The following is a 21,189-nucleotide window of genomic DNA, read 5'->3' on the forward strand; positions in this document are numbered from 1 at the left end:
CTCTGGCCTGGGTCTTCACAGGATGACAGTGTGGGAACACCCTCGATTCGTTTTCCTTCTGTTTAGCAGTCCATGATGCTGCCCACTAACTCTGCAAACCTCCTACCAACCTCTGTGGAGATTCTGGGACCTGTGAGCTGATGGAGCGGTGTCCAGGGCTGCTGCAGGTGGCTCTGCTGCCATGCACATTCCCTGTGTCCTGAACAGCAAGGAGAGGCCAGCAAGACTACAGGGATGGACAGCAAGGAGAGGCCAGTAAGACTACAGGGATGGACAGCAAGGAGAGGCCAGCAAGTCTACAGGGATGGCTTCTCTGACTGTTCCCCTCAAAGGCCTGACCCTGTTACCCCCAGAGCTGGGCAGCACAAGCTGGCAACAGAACACATTGGGGGCAGTTCTCATCACTTCATGCCAAAGGATGCCTCAGACCCCAACTGCTGCAACCCAACTTGCTAAGTTCTTTAGTTCAGGGCTTCTCAAACTTTGACGTGTACATAAATCCCCTGGAGATCTTATTACAGTGCAGAGCCTGATGGAGTAGGTCTGGGGTGGGGCCTGGATTCTGCATTTCTAACAAGCTCCCAGGAGATGCAGATGTTGCTGGTCCACAGACCACACTTACCAGGTCTTACCAGGGTTTACTACCCAAGTAACATCTCTGGGTGGCACAAATAGTTTGCACTTGGCTGGTAACCAAAAGGCTGGTGGTTGAAACCTACCCATCAGCACCGTGGAAGCAAAGGGCTGGCGATCTGCTTCCATAAAGATTAAAAAAAAAAATTTTTTTTTTTTTTTTACAACCTAGAAAACCCCATGAAGCACTTCTACTGTGTAACACATGGGTTGCCATGAGTCAGAATCAACTTGACAACACAACCTTCCAAGTACAAACAGACATTTGCATCAACTTATATAGAAAGACGTTAGTGGCACAGTGGTTAAGTGCTCAGCTGTTAACTGAAAGGTTGGTGGTTCCAACCCATCAGCTGCTCCCCAGGAGAAAGATGTGGCAGTCTGCCTCTGTAAAGATTTATAGCCTTGGAAATCCTAGGGAGCAGTTCTACTCTGTCCTATAGGGTCGCTATGAGTTGGAATAGACTACATGGCAATGGGTTTTGATTTTGTATTTGAAAGATGTTGCATAAAACTACACAGGCCCCATTTTGCTGAGAAGGGAATTTAAACTCAGGGACCAAAGAGCTTGGTAAGGTCAAGCAGACAGGTGGACTCAATCCAGGTCTTGATTTCAATTCCCAGGATGGTTTCACTAAATCAATGGCTATTAAGCTTGAGCATGCGTCCGGACTGCCTGGAGGGTGGATAAAAACAGAGATTACTGGATCCTCAGAATTTCTGACTTAAGAGGTCTGGGGTGGAGTGGAGAATGTGCATCTCTAACGAGTTCACAGGTGATGCTCCGGCAGCTGGTCCAGGGACCACACTGAGAACTGCTGCACTAGACCATGCAGGACCCGGGTGACCTCAGTGGCGTCCGACTTTAGTCTTGAAGCTCTGACACCATTCACCACTCATATGCCCTGAACACCATGGAGTTGCATTCCTGGTTTGCCTCTATGAACCAGGGTCCCCGAAGCCCTGGGTTGAGCTGCCCTGCCTGGATTGACTTCTGGGGCCTGAGGAACACAGGCCCATGCTGAGGCTTTCGAGTTTTCTTTGTATCTAGACGCCCCCAAATTCAACAAGCTTCACCTGCATGGAGTACGAGTTCAGCTTGGTAGCAGCTGTTTGGCCTGAGCTGTGTGACTTTGGGATCCTCTCAATGATTTCATGCCTCATGGGCCTCATCTGTGAAATGGGGCCAACACCTCCACAGGCACAGGCCTGGGATGAGGTCCAAAGGATCAAGGGTTCTCGGCCCTACCCGTGCATCAGCATCACCTGGGAAGCTTTTACAAAACACCAGTGCCCAGGCCCCTCCCCAAATCCTGGGCACATGTATTTGCAAAATCTCCCCAGGTGACTGATTCTAGTAGGTTAAGAAGTGCTGCAAAAATGTAAGAGAATTTATAGAATCCATTAATATTTCGCTATTACTGTTGAATGAGAAAATAAAAGCAAAAAACATCCAGGGTCCCACAGGTGTCCTCTCTCCAGACAAGCAGGGAGACTCCAAAGTGAATGCGCTACCTTTAAATGCTCTCAGGCACACAGCCTGATGAAAGGTATCCCAGCAAAGCTGCAGAGCTAGCTGGCTGGCTGGGCAGGCTCCCCGGGAGCCCGCATCGTGAGCTGCTGCTATCTGTGCCCAGACCACGGCCTGGCCAGAGCCTGTGATCCAAGGCCCCAGGCATCTCTGGACTTTGGCTAAGCCTCTCAGGGAGATAGGGAAGCTCTGTCACAGCTAATGGGGGCCTGTGAGTCATGCACAGGGGCTTCCAGGCCCCAGCCCCCAGGGACCAACCTGGCTCAGCTCTCTCCAAATTATCACCAGGAATCTGGGCTAGAATGGCTAAAATATGGGAGCTCATTCATTCCAGAACAGCTGGGGAGTGTTATCAGTTTTCTTGCCTGGACCAGTCCCTGGACTCCTTTGCATATCCCTGCAGAGGCTGCAGAGCATCCGTGATGGCCAGGCAGGGGTGGTGGAGAGTGCTCGGTCAGGCCTCTGCTCAGCCATTTAGGCCCCTCGCTGCTGGACAGAGGAACAGAGTGGAAGGTGCCTTTTGGAAGCCTAGGGTGGGTCTCCAATGTCCTTTGAGAAGACTGAAACGGGTATGGAGTAGAAAAAGGGAAAGGAGAGGCTGATCATGAGGTGAGCTGCCTCCCAGATGGCCTTTCCATAGTCATGCAAAACAGGCATTTATTGAATGGATAAATAAATGATTAAATGAAGGAGTGACTGGAGAGAGAGAGAGGGAAGGAAGGGAGGGAAAGAGAGAAACAGAAAGGAAGAAAAGGCAGAAAGGACAAAAGAAAACAATTCTGCCTCTGCTGGCACCCTTTCCACCTTTGGACAGTTCTGACTATTGCGAAATTCTTCCCTTTACTGTACCAAAGTGCTGACCCAGTTCCCTGAAGGAAGGAAGAGTCCAGAGGAAACAGAACCACAGAAGTGCACTGCAGAGAATAGGCCAAATAAACCTTGTCTTTGAAAGGCCATGGGTTATCCTTTTCCACATAAACTTCCCAGTCAGGGAATCTAGACAATTTCTACCCAGAGCAGCATTTCAGGTCACTTAAAGGCACCTACAGCTTTTGCTCACCAAGATCAAGGTTTTCCAGTGTTCAGCAGCCACAGGGAGGATTTGGGAAAGGCCATCGGAAGACACAGAGGAGAGTTCACTCACTCAGGCTCAAGTGGAGGACCCTGCCCAGTGGTCTTCTACTGCTCTCTGCTTGCCCTCTGACCCCACCCTGTGGGCATATCCAGTTACAGTCACAGGCTGAAGCCTGTGGGACTCCTGGGGCTCCCCTCCTTCCCCACAGCAAGCTGGGGCTCAGTCATTCAGAGATCCCCGTAATTATTTCTGCAGCCCATCCCCCTACAACATTTAATTTGATCCCTGGCCTCATCCTTACCTGGTCCATCTTCTGCTCAGAATCCTATAACCCCAAATCCCTAGCATTACCAGTGAGAGAGTATCACTGCCCCTTCTCCAGGGAACACCCGATCCTTTCCCCTCAGAAACCACTGAGGCTTGCCCTTCTAGGCCAGGCAGTGCAGACTTGTTTTGTCTGCCCGGCATCGCTTCCTCCCCCCTTTAGTGACAACACCCTGATTTCTTCCGGAGAATCATCTCTTCCCAACTCTTGGGTGAGGCTGACCTAACACCCTGGCTCAGTGACTGGCCAGGTAGGCAGGTGGCCCAAGCCAAGAAGCCAGCCTAGGTATTTGCTAGGGCCACTGGGAAAGGCGTCCTGTTTCTGCTTGTGTTGCTAAGCTGGTAGAATGTATGCCCAGAGCTGCTAGCTGAATACCTCTGCTCACATACGCGGAGAGCCTGCCCGAGAATCAACTCTGCATAAGGAAAGCAAAGCTGGGATATTGAGAAGACGGAGCTTTGTTAGCAGCGTTTGATCACCTGGATCCTTCTGCACGTGAAGTCAATTAACTCTTTTCAGTCATTTGAGCCAATAAATGTCCTTTTTCACTTAAGCCAGTCTGTGTTGGTTTTCTGTCACTTGAACCCAGTCTGGTTCTACAGCTGTTCTTTTTTTATAAGCATGCAGGCCTGGAGGAGGAAGGCACTGGCTCCCTCTGACCAGCCCTTTGAACCTTCTAGGACCCCCAGAGTTCTCAACAACCTGATCACTCCTACAAAATGAAAGTTCAGCTACCCCCGGACACTGTTTGTGGAGAGATTTTTCCAGGTTTACATCCCATCCAGTTACTCAGTTGGAAATGGCAGACCCCTTTTATCCACCTGTCAAAGTATATCCTTGAACAGAGTGGGGTTCTTCTCCCTGTGAGCCACCTTAAACCCTCTGCCATCAGTAGCCACCTTCAACCTATTACCAACTCAAGTCCTAGGGAATGGACACACTTTCTGCACTGCCCCTGAGCTTCCGGGACCATTGCTACAGGTTTTGCCAATCAGCAATCAAGGGGTCCACAGGCATGAGGCTCAGCAAGGGCTTGGGCTCATGGCTTTGTGCCATGCAACTTGGTTTTATTTCATTTTTGCATCAGTTCCTCTCCTCCAGTCTCCCAGCACTTCTTAGACTGGTGAGTTAAATTGTATACTGGGGCTTTAGGCAAGAGGGTAGACTCAGCATTCCCTCAGAGCTGGAAGGGTCCTTAAGGATTTTCTGGGCTGGGATCAAGAGAATGAGGGTCTGAGGAGGAAGGAACTTGCCAAGAATCACACAGTGAAAACCACATACGGGCTCCCAGCTCCCTTTCCAGAACTCTCTACCATACCTTGCTGATGCTAGTTGAGGGCTCCACACAGTCTCTGCCGCCATTGGTAAATTCCAATTTTAATTCACAAACAAATCAAATAAGTCACTGCTTTGGTCCACACCATTCCATGGTGCTTCCAAGGAGACTTTATATGTCTTCTGCCCACCCTTTGTCACCACCTCTCCACCTAGGGAAAAACTTAATTCGACAAAGAACATCATCGTCACCGCCATTCAAGTTACTGCAGCTCTGTGTAAGCATGGCTTCCTTGGGGTCCCCAAGCCAGCCTCAGTGTCTACAGGCCGCACTGTGGTTAGGCTTCTTGCTCCTCCTGTCACATCACACACACGACCCCTACCAGCCCCCCTCCCTTCAGTATAGGTGACTCCTCAACTCTCACGATTGTGGTATCCACTCACTCCTGACTGAGGGGCTCACAAAAGGGGAACTCCCCTGGGGCAAGCGGGCCTGGTGGCCCCAGTTAAAGCACTCCCACTCTGTCAGGCTCTCACCCTACCTCCCACCAACTGGACCATGTCCTCTCTTTTTGGGATGAAACCAAACAAGCCCGGGGACACAGGAGAGTATGAAAGACCCTAGTCCAAAAATCAAAGACGTCAAGTCATCCCTGAGGCCAGGCTGTGGCAAGTTATTACACCCACACTTTGGCTGGTGCTGAAACCTGTCTCTGGCCCTGTCCTGAGTATCAGTGAAATCCTGAGGCCCCGTCTTAACTGCAGTCCTGTTGAAGTTAGCTCTTCCAAGCTCTCCCTGACCAGATCAGCACACTTTTATGTTGCATGTTCTGAAAGACTCACATCATATTCTCTCTGGTTCAGAGAGAGACTCAGTCCTCTCTTCCACTCTAGGAATAAGGACCCACTTCTCTAGCCCCCTGTTGTTCCTCACAAAAGGAGCTGATCAGAGGAAGAACTCAGAGGGCTTGGCGGTTCACTTGTCACGGAACTTCACTGGCATCTCGGAGGACTTCCTCCATTGCATCAGCTCTGGTGGCAGTGGCCACCATCCAGTGCCCATTCCAAGGACGTTTCTCTCCAAATATAGTTGATACTGCCTCTTTAAACTCTGCCAGGCACATTAAGACTTCAAATGGGCAGAAATGTCCACCCAACTCTGGCGAGCCAGTTAGCTAAACCCTTGGCCTGAACCTTACCCACCCTTGACCATCACTTCCGCTGCCATCTGCCCCAGCTGTGTCTCCTGACTGGGTTTCAAAAAGCCACATCCTGTGGTCGGATATGGAAGTCTGGGGAAACACAAATCTTTCCAGAGAAAGTAATTTCAGCTGTCAAACCAACACTTTCTGGTTGATTTATTTATCTCTTTCTCATTCCTCCCGTGTATTTAACTTTATAAAGTGGCATGTTCTTTGAGGATTTCTATGCGGCGTTCTCTATATTCTATACGGGAAGGGGCAGCAGAGCAAGTCTTTCTCTGCCTCTATTTTGACACAGTTGCTTTACATGCATGGAGATCTCGCTGCCAGGTCGTGTGTTACACGTTACATAAGACACAGAGGTGACTTCGACACAGACTCGGTCCTCACACCTTAGATCTCTGTTCTCTTTCTCCCTTATATAGTACATCACTGATAACTAATACTGAGAAAGTTACTACTATCGCTGTGAAACAGTTGTACTTTTATTGGTTTTGACAGCATCTGATTCAGGCCTTTGATGCTCAGAAGCAAAATACTGACCCATTTATTCATCAGACTTCTGCTGAACACATATTACATGCAAAGCACTGTTAGGCACTGTGGGCAGCCACAAACCCTTAACATGGTCAGGGAGAATGATCAGCACAAATGTATCCGCACAAATAAACAGCACAAATATATTCGTCAGACTGTGGAACGCGAAACTTACGGTATGGTCACTTCTGCTAGAATGCTTCTTTTGAAAACGCAAATTTGGTCTAATTCAATTGATATTTAGGGAACAATTTGCACATTTGCTTAGGCATGATTTCATCTGCGAGACATACTAGATGAATCCAGAAAACTACACGCAGCTAAACCAAGCCACATCCCGTTGCCATGAAGTCAATTCCAACTCATAGTGACCCTATAGGACAGAGGAGAGCTGCCCCACAGGGTTTCCAAGGCTGTAATCTTTACAGAAGCAGACTGCCACATCTTTCTCCCATGGAGCAGCTGGTGGGTTTGAACCGCTGACCTTTCGGTTAGCATCCAAGCGCTTAGCCACTGCGCCACCAGAGCTCCTTCCAAGCCACACAGGAATACAGAAAACACGCACACCTCAAACATCTAGGAGTGACCTCAGTTCACTGCGTGTTATGAGCTGCACCCATCCATATCTGGCGTCACAACTTTCCTTCTGATTTCAGATAATGCTCCTTCCAACGTTTCACAATAAGACAGAGGCTGCAACCCTTGCAAGACCCACTTCCACAAGCAAACTTCATGTTGTTTTCAAGGCGAAGGCTCATATTTATGGTAGTATTTATTATTTTTTTTTAACCATTTAACATGCATAAAGCTATGCTACCATTTTTATTAGGCTCCTATTTTTGTTTCTTTGTGTCACTAATGAAGCATTTGAGCGTTGTACTCCTAATGTTTTTATTCTCATAAGCCCTGTGGTTTTTACTGCATGATTTTGTTTAGTGTAGTGATTTTTAGGAATGCATGTGTTGTGTTATTTAACTGTTTTTAAATGTTTCAATAACCCAGGTAACTGAGGCCTGGGTAATAAATGCCTATGATCAGGATCACAAATAACCACGCTTGCTACACGAACCTCATTACAGAGCATGTGGATCTGACTAAAGTAGCAACACTGACTTCTAGTGGCAATGTACACTAATTGCATGTAAAATACAGAAAAAAAAGACGTATTAAAAAATAAACACTTTTTAAAATGTTATAAGGTGAATGAAGCCTTTACAAAAGTCAAGCCAAATATATCCCTTCTCCTTTAGGCAACTTTTTCTACCTTCAGCTTCCTGGCCTTTTCACTACAAGAAGTTTTGGTCTCTAGAGTCAAACAGCCTCCTAAAAGGAGTTACACTGACCTGTCATCGAGTTCTCTGAGGTGCACAGCTGCTCTCTCAGCTTCTCCACGTCATCAGGATGCACCTGTTCATAGAGGGTGCTTCCAAACCACTCTGACTGGGGCTGGTTCAGAACAGGAGTAACAGAGTCAGACACGTAAATCACTCGCCCTGTCTCAGCTGCGACAACAAACAGAAATCCATCAGCTGCTTCGAGGATGAGATGCTTCAGCTCCTGGGAAGAAAAGATTATGATAAGATCACAGCACTGACAAAGGCCAATTAAACTTTCTTATTAGCAACCCTCGACTTTTATTCAGACATTTGTTCTGGTACACAAATAGAAACTCTGCTTTTTTACTGGTAGATGAGCTGGAAAAATACACAAAGCTTGCACCATCCTTAAGATACAGCCATTCTAAACACTGTTGTTGCTGTTAGCCTTGTCTTAACCAGCCCTCTCAGGAAGAGAGGGAATTTCCTGCCCAGGGGAATGGAAGAACAAAGAGTGATTACCAGAAGACTCTGGGCTGTCAGAAGTATGAACAGCCTCATTCAAATATTTAAACCATAGTTATGCCTCTAGAGCAGAAGCACACAGCACACAGTGCTTGGCACAAAAGGTACTCAATGGAAGGAAGAGAAGGAAAATGAGAAACTGTGGAGAGAGAAGGAAAGGGACTGTGTGCCTTCCCACCCACTGTTTGCCACAATGACAGTGCACTCTGTTCCTCTTCTCTGCCTGTCCTTTCTGAGCTGAATCCTGGCACTGGTGATAAGTGTATCAGCTTACATCTGCTTGTCTGTCAGACTCCCAGGACTCTTTGACAACCATCATCTCACCAGGGTCTCAGGATAACCCTTGGAGGCAGAGGGAATAAATCACTGCCCACATCATTTTACAGTGAGCACAGAGGTTAGGGGCATCACACCCAGGGTCACTCTGACTCACCAGGGCCATGACTGGCACTGAAGGCAGGAAAAAAGATGCTTGGGGTCCATGAATGGGTGGCAGGAAGCCTTGTATCATCCAAAGAGGGATGTGAATGGGGTAAAATCAACTTTGTTAAAATAAGAGGTCTTATCTTTGCAAAGCTGAAGGCAGCTCAAGTTTAGCTACCTGTGTCATTCTCCCTCAAGCTAAGCAGCTCTTTCCTGCTGATGAGATGGGCTCCATTCCTGCAGGGGTTGTTGAACTAACCCTTGCCCAGCATTGGGAGTCCACAGCCACCCTCCGTCCACCTCACACACGGCTCAGCACCAAAGAACAAAGGTATCCCTCCAGGTTAGTAGTCTGTAAACATTTTTTGCTGTGAATCCTCTGTGCAAATGTAATCTTATGTGGAAGCCCCAGTGGAAAAGAGATTAAAGCCCAGCTGAGTGGAAGCAAAACGTGGGGAGTCTAGAGTGTCTAGCCCTGATCGAAATCCCAGTCCCCAAGGAGGTGCCAAGGACCCGAAGGTTAAATGTTGATTTGCTGGTGGGCAGAGCCTGGGGTGCTCTGTAAGTGTCTCTATGCTCTTGGCCAGGTGGGAATTCTAACATCCTCTGGCTGGGAAACTAGTGTGGAAGCTGATTACACAGGGTTTTTTAAGGAAAAGTATGTTTTGCCCATTTTTCTTACATTGCCGTCTGCTGTTCTGTGTCTCCTAGACTTGTTCTGAGTTCAGAGGGTTGGGTCAGCATTTTAATTTTTGGTATTGGGAAGATATTCCCAATAGTAGGACCTGTAAAACTAGACCAGGATTCCTGGGGAGGCAGGGATTTCTCTGTCACGGAGGAGGGTAAGTGGAGGCTGCCTGGCTTTACTTAGGTTTTCATATTTTCTTCCAGTAGACAAATAACTATTTGGAAAGGCTGGATAGGACAGAGCCTCACCCTCATCACGAACCCCTCTTTCTACCTGCCACCTCCCTGATTTTCATCTTCTAGGTGTGTGCCACTCATTACCAAGATCATGCGCCCAGAACCCAGAACCAGCCCTGGCTCTAATTCTCCAGTAAAACAAAATAGTAAAGGTTAAGAGCACGGAGTTTAGAGCAAAAGAGATTCAACCATGGTTCTTCCACTCAGCTGGGCAACTGTTGGCAAGTTACTTAACGTTCCCAGCTTCCATTTGTTCATGCAGTTTTTATTGTCAGTGAGTTTGTGGGAAGTCAAATGAGATCCTTCACGTAAAGGACATAGTAAGGGCCGGGCACACAGTAGGTGCTCAATAAATGTAACTGTTATTGTCATTATGCAAGTCACTGAGAGAAATATGGGCAAGACCCATATGATCTGAACAACTGCTTTCTCTTTTAATTCCACTTTCATAATCCTTAGTTGCTTAAAAAAAAAAAAAATTTTTTTTTTTTTGTTGCTTAGAGATAGATTAATTTCAAATACTGACTAGCAGGATCTTTGTGAGGTTTAAAAAAGAGAAAGAGCCTTTACTAACCCTGGCAGTTCACAGGTGCTTCATAAATTTCCATCTGGTTACCTAGCAGTTATCTAGCCTGGCCATTGTGTCATTAAAGGAAGGATCAAGGATGTAAAGTACCTGGCAAAATGTCTGCTACAAAACCTGTATCAGTACCAGCTGTCGTGGAGTCAACTCTGACTCATGACGATCCCATCTGTGTAAGAGTAGAACTGTGCTCCATAGAGTTTCAAGAGCTGAATTTTTTTCAGAAGTAGATTGCCTTCCTTCTGAGGCACCTCTGGGTGGACCTGAACTTTCAGCCTTTTGGTTAGCAGCCAAGTGCACTAACTTTACACCACCTAAGGACTCCCTGCTTCAGAACCAGCAGTAATGAATGCTACTCCTCTTTCATTGTTCTTTTTCTAAACCTAACTTCCACACATGAACACAGATCCACAGCTCCGGCAGAATAAGTGACTGTCTCTCCACCATGCCTTTTCCATTCCTGCCGCTGAGACTGTGCTGCCCTTGTGTAGAACCCCCTCTTGCTCCCCTCTTTGTAACCACATTGTGTTGCTCCTTCATAGCCCACCAGTGCCGTATTTCCTCTGAGAAGTTCTCTTTGATACGAGGCCACTCCTGCTCCCTTTCATTTTGGCCACACACTGTGTGCCTCACTAAATACTCCACTATTTTACCTGTGCACCCTACATAATTCTGCACTTTTTAACGGCATTCCCTGACAGCCACATCCCTATATTTTTGCCCTCAGTATGTGCCAACGTGAAGAATATTGGATATACCGTGGACTTCCAAAAGAAAGAACAAATCTGTCTTGGAAGAAATATAGCCAGAATGCTCCTTCATCTCATATACTTTGGGCATGTTATCAAGAGGGATCAGTGGCTGGAGAAGGCCACGATGCTTGGTGAAGCAGAGGGTCAGTGAAAAGGAAGAAGGCCCTTAAGATGGATTGACAGTGGCTGCAACAATGGGCTGAGGTATAACAAGGATTGTGAGGATGGTGCAGGACCGGGCAGTGTCCTGTTCTGTTGTATACAGGGTCACTACGAGTTGGAACTGACTCGATGGCACCTAACAAAAACAATATACAAATGCCTGCTAAGTGCATTTTATTTATATGATTTACATTTATATTATATTGTTCCTATTATGATTACAACTGCTGCCATTACTTTCATTTTGTTCAGGACCAGCACTAGGCCAGTGCCTAAGAATTGTATTGTTTACTGATTTTTTCCTGTGTCCCATGGCACAATGCTAAGCACACCGTTCAGATGTTCATTTGTTTTTTTTTTTTTTGAGTGATGTCTCATGAAGGTATACATGGGAAAGGTAAAATCAGGAGACATAAAGATCTGACAAACACTCCTTGAGGAGGGCTTCCCAGTGAAGATTGGAAACAATTTCCTCAAACTTTAACCCCATTTCCCCAGGCTTATTTCATCTCGGCGACACTGTTATTTTCCCCTCCTTCTAATGATGACATTATTGGGGGGATAGGAAAAGTGACAAACAGTGTACCTGCTCTGTCAGGAACGAAGGCTTGTATGCACCATCCGTAGACTTGTTCCCTGTGCCCCTCATGGACTTCATGTGCGAGACAGCCATGCGGAGGATGGTGAGCTTGTCTGGCTTCCGGGCCAGTGCGCTGCACGTGGGGACCATGTCAGAGAGCTCCGTGATGTACTGGGTCATCTTGTTCCGCCTGCGCCTTTCAATCTCACTGTGATTCTCTCTTCCCAGAAAGCACAAGATTGGGGGGAGGGGAGGGAAGAGAGAAGTATCAGACTAGGGTTTAGTGTCTAACAGGATAGAAGAGCACATTGCTAACACCAAGTGATCAAGAGACAGGTAACAACTCATACCAGCTGGGTGTCTTGAACACACATTGGGCAGAGAAGCTCTTCAGATGCCTCAGGAAGTTTAGTTTCTGTGTGCGGCAAGCAAAGGCTTCTACAATTCCTCTGTCTCAACCTCTATTTACTGAAATCTCCTAATTGTTCCAATGAACCTACGTACTTTTGAATGAGCATAAGGAATTAAAACATTATACTTCAGCAGTCTAAAATTAACCCAACATGCTTTCCATGTGCCACATGAATCCCTACATGGGTGTGCACACGTACACATACATACATGCACATACACAAGTGCATACATGTGTTACTGCTTGAATATGTGGTTTACATCGACCCTATAATAAGAAGCATCATAGAGCCTTGCTACTCCTGTGTCACTAAGTAGGCTGTAATGCCACAAATTTACTTCACATAAAGTTATGAACATGCCTTTGTTCTAAGCCCAACACGTTTTCCACAGCATGGTAACAGAACAGGTGTACTCCTGGCTTATTAAACAACAAAGGGCCAGTTTGGGGGGGAAAAAAACACCGTGAGGAATTACTGAAATCAATCCCTGTGATGTGTTAAGATGAAAAACTAGCAGGAAGCATGGCAGAATGTTTCCATCTTGGGTTATTAATACCTGTAGGCTTGAACAGAAGAGTAACAGCTGACCCAGTTCAACAGCACTACGGCAAAGCCATTACTTGGGATAAAAGAATGATAAAAGTACATCCCGTGTCTGTTGTAGGATTTAGGGTTTCATCGATACTCAAAGAATGAGAACCATACTACTAGCAAGAAAGGAACATGCTCAGGCAAGGCTGCCTCTAAACACTGCACCTATTAATTAGGCTTAACACCTCACCCTCCCAAGTCTGGGGAGCAGACATGCCAATTATGCCTAATCATATGCAAGGAATACATGCCGAGGCCCTCTGTGAACATGCTAACCTTGGGGAAGTAAGACTGGGGTAATGGTCACTGTGGGGAGCTGACCTGGGCCATCGAGGGAGCATCTTCTATACAAGAGCACTGAGCCAGGCACCTGAGGGGACGAGGGTGGCAGAGGAAACAAGCAATGCCCAATTCCTGTCCTTAAGCAGCAGGGGTTCAATTAAGAGAGTAAAGCATATTCCTGGCACAGTGGAGATGAGAGGCAGAATATGACTAAATGCTCCAAGGAAATGGACTGCAGGTCTAGTTGCCTTTATGAAATAGTACCTCTTTTGCTATGAGGCCAGAAGAAATGGATGGTGCCTGGCTAACCCTGCTGAATGTTTTGATCAAGGACCCAACAGATGGATCCTGATCAAAAAGAGTAAAATCGTGGAGCAGAACTTTAAATTCACATGGAAACCAGACCTACTAGATCACTGAGACTGGGGGAACCCCTGAATCTGCTGCCCCAAAATAATCTTTAAACCTTGAATCAAAACTATCCCACAAAGCCATCATTAAACTAAGCAAGAGTTCAGCTGAATTAACAAAGAACGTTTGCCTTGAACATGGCACACTCATAAAAATGTATCTATGTGGATTCAAACTGACAACGGTTAATCTAAAGCACAGACAAGAACCTTAAGGGGCAGAGGGTCTAAATTAATGATGAAACAATTAAGAGTAGAGACACTGAGAATGGTGACAGAATGTCAAGCATATAACCAATATCACTGAACTGTCCCTGTAGAAATTATGGATGGATTGATGCTTGGTTGTGCTTTGCCACTAGGAATAAAAAAATTAATAAAAAAAGAACATGATTAAATGGTCCAAAAGGCACACAGAAAGTAAAAACCGCAAGCAGTAAGAGGTAAGAGGAGGAAGTGGTCCTGGGTGGGGGGTACAGGGGCTGGAAAAGGCAGAGAGGAGGAGCGGGGAGAACCTGAAGTGTCTTCTGGGAAGAGAAGCAGCATGATCAAAGCCTGGAATTGGGAGCAGGCCTTGGAGGGCAGTGAGGGGACGGGCCCCTATGGAGGGGCAGACAGGGGCTTGGAGGAGAGGGGCCAAGGAGAAACAATGTCAGATGATGAAGAGACAGCTGTGATGGTGACCAGGCTGACAACAGGGCCCAGATCTTCCAGGTCCCTGTGGCTGGTTTCTGGGGAGGGGCTCAGAGGTGGGTGAGTCTTGTTTGACCGCGGAGACCTGGAGGCTTAGCTCAGCAAGGAGAGTCCTGAGGATGGTCCTCCAGCCCTAGCCACAGTGATAAACCTCAGGGCTGACTCCCTGGAATGTGGAGACATATAGGAGCTGGCACAGATGCTATTGTTCCACAGGGCAAAGACACCAGGGCTTTCAGGCGATTGGGCATGGCCTTTACTGGGGGAGAACAAAGGGAACCAGGGAAAACCAAAAAACCAAATCAAACCTACTGCCATCGAGTCCATTTCAACTCAGAATGACCCTACAGCACAGAGCAGAACTGCCCCACAGAGTTTCCAAGGAGCGCCTGGTGGATTTGAACTGCTGACCTTTTGGTTAGCCGCCATAGATCTTAGCCACTATGCCACCAGGGTTTCCAACCAGAGAAGGGGGTGGGCAGTTACAAAGAGGGAGAGACAGTGATGACAAAGGGGGATTTGGTTCAGGGTCCCTGCTTTCTATGGTGGATGCAGAATTCTCCCCTGGGAGGGGCAGATGAGCACCTCTCCTCTCTCCACCATTCCCAAGGCAGGTAAGTCCATGGTGGCAGCAGAGCTGGAATCAGCTCTGTCATCAGTGACCCCTGCACTGTCACTATAACCGCCTCTCACAGGAGGCTGCATCGGAACGGCCTGAGTGAGCTCTCTGAGGGCAGTGCCCCCCACCTCGCTGCCTGCGCCTCATCAGGCAGACCAGGTACGGTGAAGGTATGCAGAAACTGCTGGGCTGCTCAGTGCTCACTTGTGGACCCTCGTCACGCAGAAGGAGGACCCAGCTTCTCCACCTCACCGCCCTGCACGCTCCTCTCGCCCCAGGAACACTGGAGGACAGGCTTTCGTCTCATCTCCTGCTCAGAGCAGCTCCCTCAGACTAGCTCGCTCCCACCACCTGGAGTCTGAATTCCTCAGCCTTTTAGGATCTTCCTAATCAGGCCCCACCTACTTCTTCCCACTTGATTCCAACAGTCATTCAGCTACTCAACTCCTCCCAGCGTTCTAAGAACACCATGTTCACTCCTGCTTATCTTCACTTCCAACCAAAAAAAAAAAACCCGTAGTGACCCTAGAGGACAGAACAGAATTGCCCATAGGGCTTCCAAGGAGGTGGGTTCAAACTGCTGAGTTTTGGTTAGCAGCCAAGCTTTTAACCACTGTATCACCTGGGCTCCAATCTTCACTTCAGCACTCTCCAGATTGCTTTTTCTCCTGAAACTTGTCTTTGCGTCAAATGTCCTGTAAATATCTCTGCATTCTCTCCCATCTTCTCCACACCCAGCTGCCTGTTGTAGCTGTCAGCACACCACACCTTGCAGCTCATGTCCTCCTGCAGCCACCTGTCTCCAGGCCCATCTCCCTCCAGGTCAGTCTTCAGTGTTATACCCACACTGATATCTCCAAAAATGCAAATCCAACCCTTGCCTTAAAGTGCTTCCTTCAATGATGTCCCAAAACCTAGGGAGTCAGGCTCGAACCTCTCAGCTACTTAACCACGGCAACCACTCCAGTGCAGGGCCAGAAGCAAAGTTGCTTCTGATCCTCCTTTCCGAGAGAGCCTGTACCATACTGCCACAGACCTTCTCGTTTTATAAACATTTTGGGGAAAAAGCATCTTTGTGAGGTTCTTAAATAGAAGTCTAAAGCAATTTCCTCACAGAGACAGTGCTCGATGAACCCAACTCATGGGATGAGATGCATGAAGACGATGATGCTGGGCCAGCTGTTTACAAACTGACTGTTCACTAACCAGCCCAGAGAACGTTCCGACCATTTTATGAAATAGGACTGGAGGTGTCAGCAGAACGTCAAAATGACAGAGAGCTGCCGGTTACCTAGCAACAAGATTTGATAAATAAGATACTGTAGTTGCTGAATTTATAAAATATATGTGTATGTGGGTATGGGAAACCCTGGTGGTGTAGTGGTTAAGTGCTACAGCTGCTAACCAAAGGGTCAGCAGTCTGAAACCGCCAGGTGCTCCTTGGAAACTCTATGGGGCGGTTCCACTCTGTCCTATAGGGTCGCTATGAGTCGGAATCGACTTGACGGCACTGGGTTTGGTTTTTTTTTATGTAGGTATGTGTGTTTAGAGAGAGAGAGCGAGAGAGAGATTGATTCATTTTCAAGACTTCATGGGGATGAGGGGAGAGGGAAAAAAAGGTCTTGTGAAAACAGGACATCATTCCGGGACAAGGTGTGCTGGGCCAAGGCCATCACCATCACAGGTGAGAGGGATCTAGTGTCTGCTTGGAGGAGCTGCAAGGGTGGGGTGGGAGAAGCTGTGAACTTGGCATTTGTGAGTTGTCTGGGCGTACCCACTCGGACACACTCACGACGCAGCAGGTTTGGGGACAGGTGCCACACAGAACGAGATGTGTGCTCCATAGCCCAGACCGAGTCAGGACTGGAGGATCGATCACCGGGAGTTTTTTTGCTTCTCAGAACTCACACAGTGATCACCTCTGCTCTTGAACAATTCACCCAACTATACACGCTCTGAATTACTGGACCAAAGGCCAAGGCTCCTTGCATGCACTCATGATTTGGTAAGGGTATTCCCAACTTCTCATGCAAAAGAAGCCTTAATCCCCTCCTTACCCTCTTACCCTCTGCAAAGGCACATGGCCACCAGGCCTGCAGAGTTAGGCTGAGGGAGCCATCCAGACCAAGACTGACAGCCTCGGCTGGGGTTACAAGAGTCCTTCTCCAGCTGTCAGCTGCCTCTGGTGCGGCTGTGGGTGCAGGCTGGGCCTGGCCCCCACTGACACTCAGGAGGGAAGACCGTATCTTGCAGGGCTTTCAGGGGACGTCCTTCAAGTCCTGGTCAGCCCTTCCTGGGCAGCAGGGCAGGGTGTTGTGAAGGCGTGCCGGCCAGAGCAAAGCCATCCTGTGGAGCCCCAGAGTGAAGCTGGACACAGGCCCTGTGAGGGGACCCCCAGACGCATGCCCAGTTCAGCAGCTTGTCCAGCTTCTGAGGCTTCTCCAGAAAGGACAAAGCTCATTCTCTCCTTGAAGAGAAAGACATGTACCTGCTTCCCAGAAGCTAGCCAGGGCATGTTTCCTGCCAGGCACTGTCTGTCTAGGCTGAAAACAAGGCTCACCCTAAATTCAGGAAATGGAGTCTGAGAAATCCCAGATCTTTCAAAGCCCCGGACTCAGGGTATCTGATAATGCCCATCCCCAATGGGGCACACATCCATGCTTATATGGCACCTTGCAGCTCATCAAGTCATTACACAGGTATCACTGCATTTGATCCTCACAATCACCCTGTAAAGAAATACCTCCTCTTTTCATGGATGAGGAACCTGCAGCTCAGAGAGGCACCATGACTTACCTAAGGCCACACAGCTTGTCTTAAGTGGCCAAGCCAGGACACAAACCAGTACTACTCAATGCCTGCTTTGCCTCTCTCACTATCTCTCCTCAGCAGAGTACTAACTGGTCCTAGATTCAGAGCCAGTGAGCCTGAGAAGCAAACATATTTAAGACCTAAAACACCAAAACCAAACCCGTTACTGTTGAGTTGATTCGAGTAGAATTGCTCCATAGGGTTTTCCTGGCTGTGATCTTAACGATGCGGATCACCCAGACTTTCTCTCACGGTGCTGCTTGGTGGGCTGGAACCACCAACCTTTAAGTTAGTAATTGAGCACTTAACTGTTTGCACCACCCAGGGATCCAGGATTGGAGGGGAAGAAAATGCCTGGCAGCCTCCAAAAAGACACAGCTCAGGACTACTTAGAAATCCAGAAATGATTTCCTCCCCTCTCTCCAGGCGCTATCCAGGTACTGTCATTTCAAAGCAAGGTTAATCTCTTAAGGAAAAAAATGGAAGGTGGGTGGAGCCGTTGAGTAAGGTGAGAAATGCATCAAAAATGGTGCAGGTCAATCACATGAGGGCCAGCGCATCTTCTAGAAAGAATCAACTGCTCCATGTCAGCATGATGTTAGACAACTGGCTCGGTCTGACAAAGAGTTTGTTCAAATGTGTTCCAACCCTAACTCTCCCCTAGCTCTAAGGCTAATCCTAACCCACTGAAATGACATGAACTTCTCAAACTAAAGTCCTCAGTGATTCGGCTGCTCATAGGCTACACCCTGCCAAGTTCTACCCAGTTTATCTGCAATACTTTCTTGGTTCATGATAATGGAGGATGTCGAGGCAGGAAGACTCCTCCCGCTTTGAAGAGAAGGGTGACTGGTAACATCAGGTGAAATAAAAAGGGCAATCCTTCTTCCTACCTGGCCATCCTCTCTGCATCAGAAGTGCTTTGCGCATCTTCCTGCCTGGAAATAAACAGCTCTCTAAGCTAAGATTCAGAGACTAAGAATTCTGGGAAACGCCAATCCTCTTCTTTTTCTGTTGGGGACAGCAGAACACGCCTACCTTGCACAGTTCTCCATAGCAACAGGGTTTTAATCATCATACCTATAAACAAAGCAGAGCGGTAAGTTCAGACCCAATGATTAAAGCTAAAACAGCGTCACGACATACAAAACCAGAAAAAAATGCATGCAAGGGTAAATACCATGCAAACCATGGGTAAAGGATCAGATTGGCATGGTGAAAACTCAAAGGTCAATTTTGTTCAGACTTTTCAAATTATCATGAATATTTTTACTTTCAGATAACTTTAAAGGTTCACTGGCTTAAAAAAAAAAAAAAGAAAAGAAACCCACTGCTTTGACTCTGACTCATGGGAACCCACGACTCATATGCTCCATAGGGTTTTTGCCAGGTCTTTCTTCTGCAGTGTTGCTGGGTGGGTTCAAAGTGCCAACCTGTAGGTTAGCAGTTGAGGGTAAACTATTAACTCCTATAAAAAACAAGGAATACTTTTGAACTGGTGCCTTTGTGGGCTATAACCTCACCAGGGAATAGGTGAGTGGGCCACGCAGCTAATAGGGCCTCAGGCAGATCACTTAGAGCTGTTCTTCCAAGGGTGAAAGAGAAGCTAATAAACCCACCAACCAGGGCTAACTGGTCCTGGACTCGGAGCCAGGATGCCCAGTGAGCCTGAGAGGCCAACATATTTATGGCCTATGGGGAAAGAAAATGTCCCCCCTCAGGAGGCCCCAAGCACTGGAGCCAAATCCATGGTAACAGACATGAGAATTCCTTGGAAAGTCTTTTGGGTCTTTTTGGAAGGGGTGCAGAGTCAGAACACAGAAAAAACAGGCTGGTAATATGCAGTGACAATAATTAAAGGTTTGGGAGTGAATGCCTGGTTGTTCCTAAGTTATAAATCTAACATTAAAAAATATTTTAAGGAGCCATGTTTCCACTTTTCTGTTGTAATGAAGAATATTACACATGAATATATATATGTAAGTCACATGAACAGCATGGTGTATAATCTTTGACTCCACAGATGACAGCTCTGGGAGGTCAGCTGTCCCAACTATGAAGTGTATTCAAGACGCCACTACCCACTGGTCTCAGCTGACCCCAACTGCAGGGAAGGGAAACGCATCCACCCAGAGGGCTGTGAAAGTAGGCGCATGCGCCTTAACCGCTCAGTGTGCAGAGCAGGTCGTTGGGGTTACAGGCTCTGCTGGCTGGGATGGGTGTCGCTCTGACCCTCCAGGTACACCAAGGCCATCCACCAGGGATGAGATTACAGAGGGGCTTGTTTCGACATCCTTGCAGGAGATGCGGCGCCACTACCAGCTGCCAGGGAAGCTCGTCTGCAGAGGAACGCTTTCTGGAGCATAACCAGAGTTCCCCCGAGAAGGACAGTTCACCACCGCCCACTGTTAGGATAGGTGACACAGTAACCGGGCTTCCAGGAGGCAGGAGGTGAGGTCAAGCTGAGTGCTCTCACATGGAGGCTGCTTTCTCCAGGCACAGCCTGGGAAGAAAGCTCCGCAGCCCCACTCCTTACCACCTCTTAGGCAAAAAGCCGCTTCCTTTGCAGCTCACAAGTCCATCTCCTCCACCCTGAAGGCTCCTTATCATGTCATCCATTGGCAGCCCACAGAGAGGGGGCCTCTACCCCAGCACCTTCAACAACTTCATGGGTGAGGTGGCACACACTCCACCCTTCTGGCTCTTTCGATCCCTTCTCCGATGACCATCCCCTCCTCCACCTGACCTCAGTCAACCTCTGCCATGGTTGCAACTTTTCACTATTTGACCACAACTTCCTACTTTTCTAGCTCTCTCAGACTCCCACAGAATTAGAGCTACTCCTTAACCACGTTCCAAGTTTCGGTCTCTGGCCTCCTCCACTTTCTCCTGGTTCCTGGCCTTGCTATATTCTCTCTGCTGTTGGGCCCACAGCTTGGCCTCTTCCGGTGCCCTCTCATCAGCACTTAATTGCCTCAAGACCCATGTGCATGTGCGTGCGTGTCTGCGACTGATGGGGGCAAGTAGAGAGGCAGCAGGCAGCTTCACATCTACTATTTTATTCACTCTGAGGCCGGCTGTGATGGGCCTGGCTGTGACAAGGTAGCAAATTGGCTATGATTTACTCCCATGTGACTGTGGCCACTTTTTCCAAATCAAAAATTGGGACAGGAGGCCTGATGATAGGCAGGACATTTGAATTTGGGTCCTCCTTGACATCTAAGGGAAGCTGGTTGAACAGACATCTGGGGACAGAAATCATGGCACTGCACCAAGCTAGGATTGAGTCACTAACTGTGTTGGGTACTGGCACCTGTCTCAGCCATCATCTCCACTAGGGCCTCACCTGAGGGGCTCTCTGGACTGATTGTAAGTGCAGAAGCAGGAGACAGGAGAGGCCTCAGGGCATGTCCTGTACAAAGCACTCTCCTCCTCCCTGGGTGGCAGCCACAGCCACTGGCAAGGAGGGAGGGGTGCGGGTAGACAGTTATCTCCCCCAACTCTGAGCAGCTCCAATGTACCCATCA

The 21,189-nt window shown here is 47.9% G+C and overlaps 1 protein-coding gene across 2 annotated transcripts in view; it reads right to left on the reverse strand.

Moving 5' to 3' along the window:
* The window catches only part of ARNT2 (aryl hydrocarbon receptor nuclear translocator 2), a 199,910-nt gene that overhangs the window by 119,430 nt on the left and 59,291 nt on the right, over positions 1-21,189 (reverse strand). The window contains exons 4-5 of one of the 2 annotated variants that reach the window (XM_064267202.1): positions 11,850-12,051; positions 7,922-8,135 (exon numbers count right to left, since the gene is read on the reverse strand). In XM_064267202.1, coding sequence (XP_064123272.1) covers positions 7,922-8,135; positions 11,850-12,051 — 416 coding nt within the window. Of the gene's footprint in view, positions 1-7,921; positions 8,136-11,849; positions 12,064-21,189 lie in introns of both variants that reach the window. The other variant, XM_064267201.1, reaches the window with a different exon arrangement.

Source organism: Loxodonta africana, chromosome 13 (genome assembly GCF_030014295.1).
Source record: "Loxodonta africana isolate mLoxAfr1 chromosome 13, mLoxAfr1.hap2, whole genome shotgun sequence".
Taxonomy (NCBI): Eukaryota; Metazoa; Chordata; class Mammalia; order Proboscidea; family Elephantidae; genus Loxodonta; species Loxodonta africana.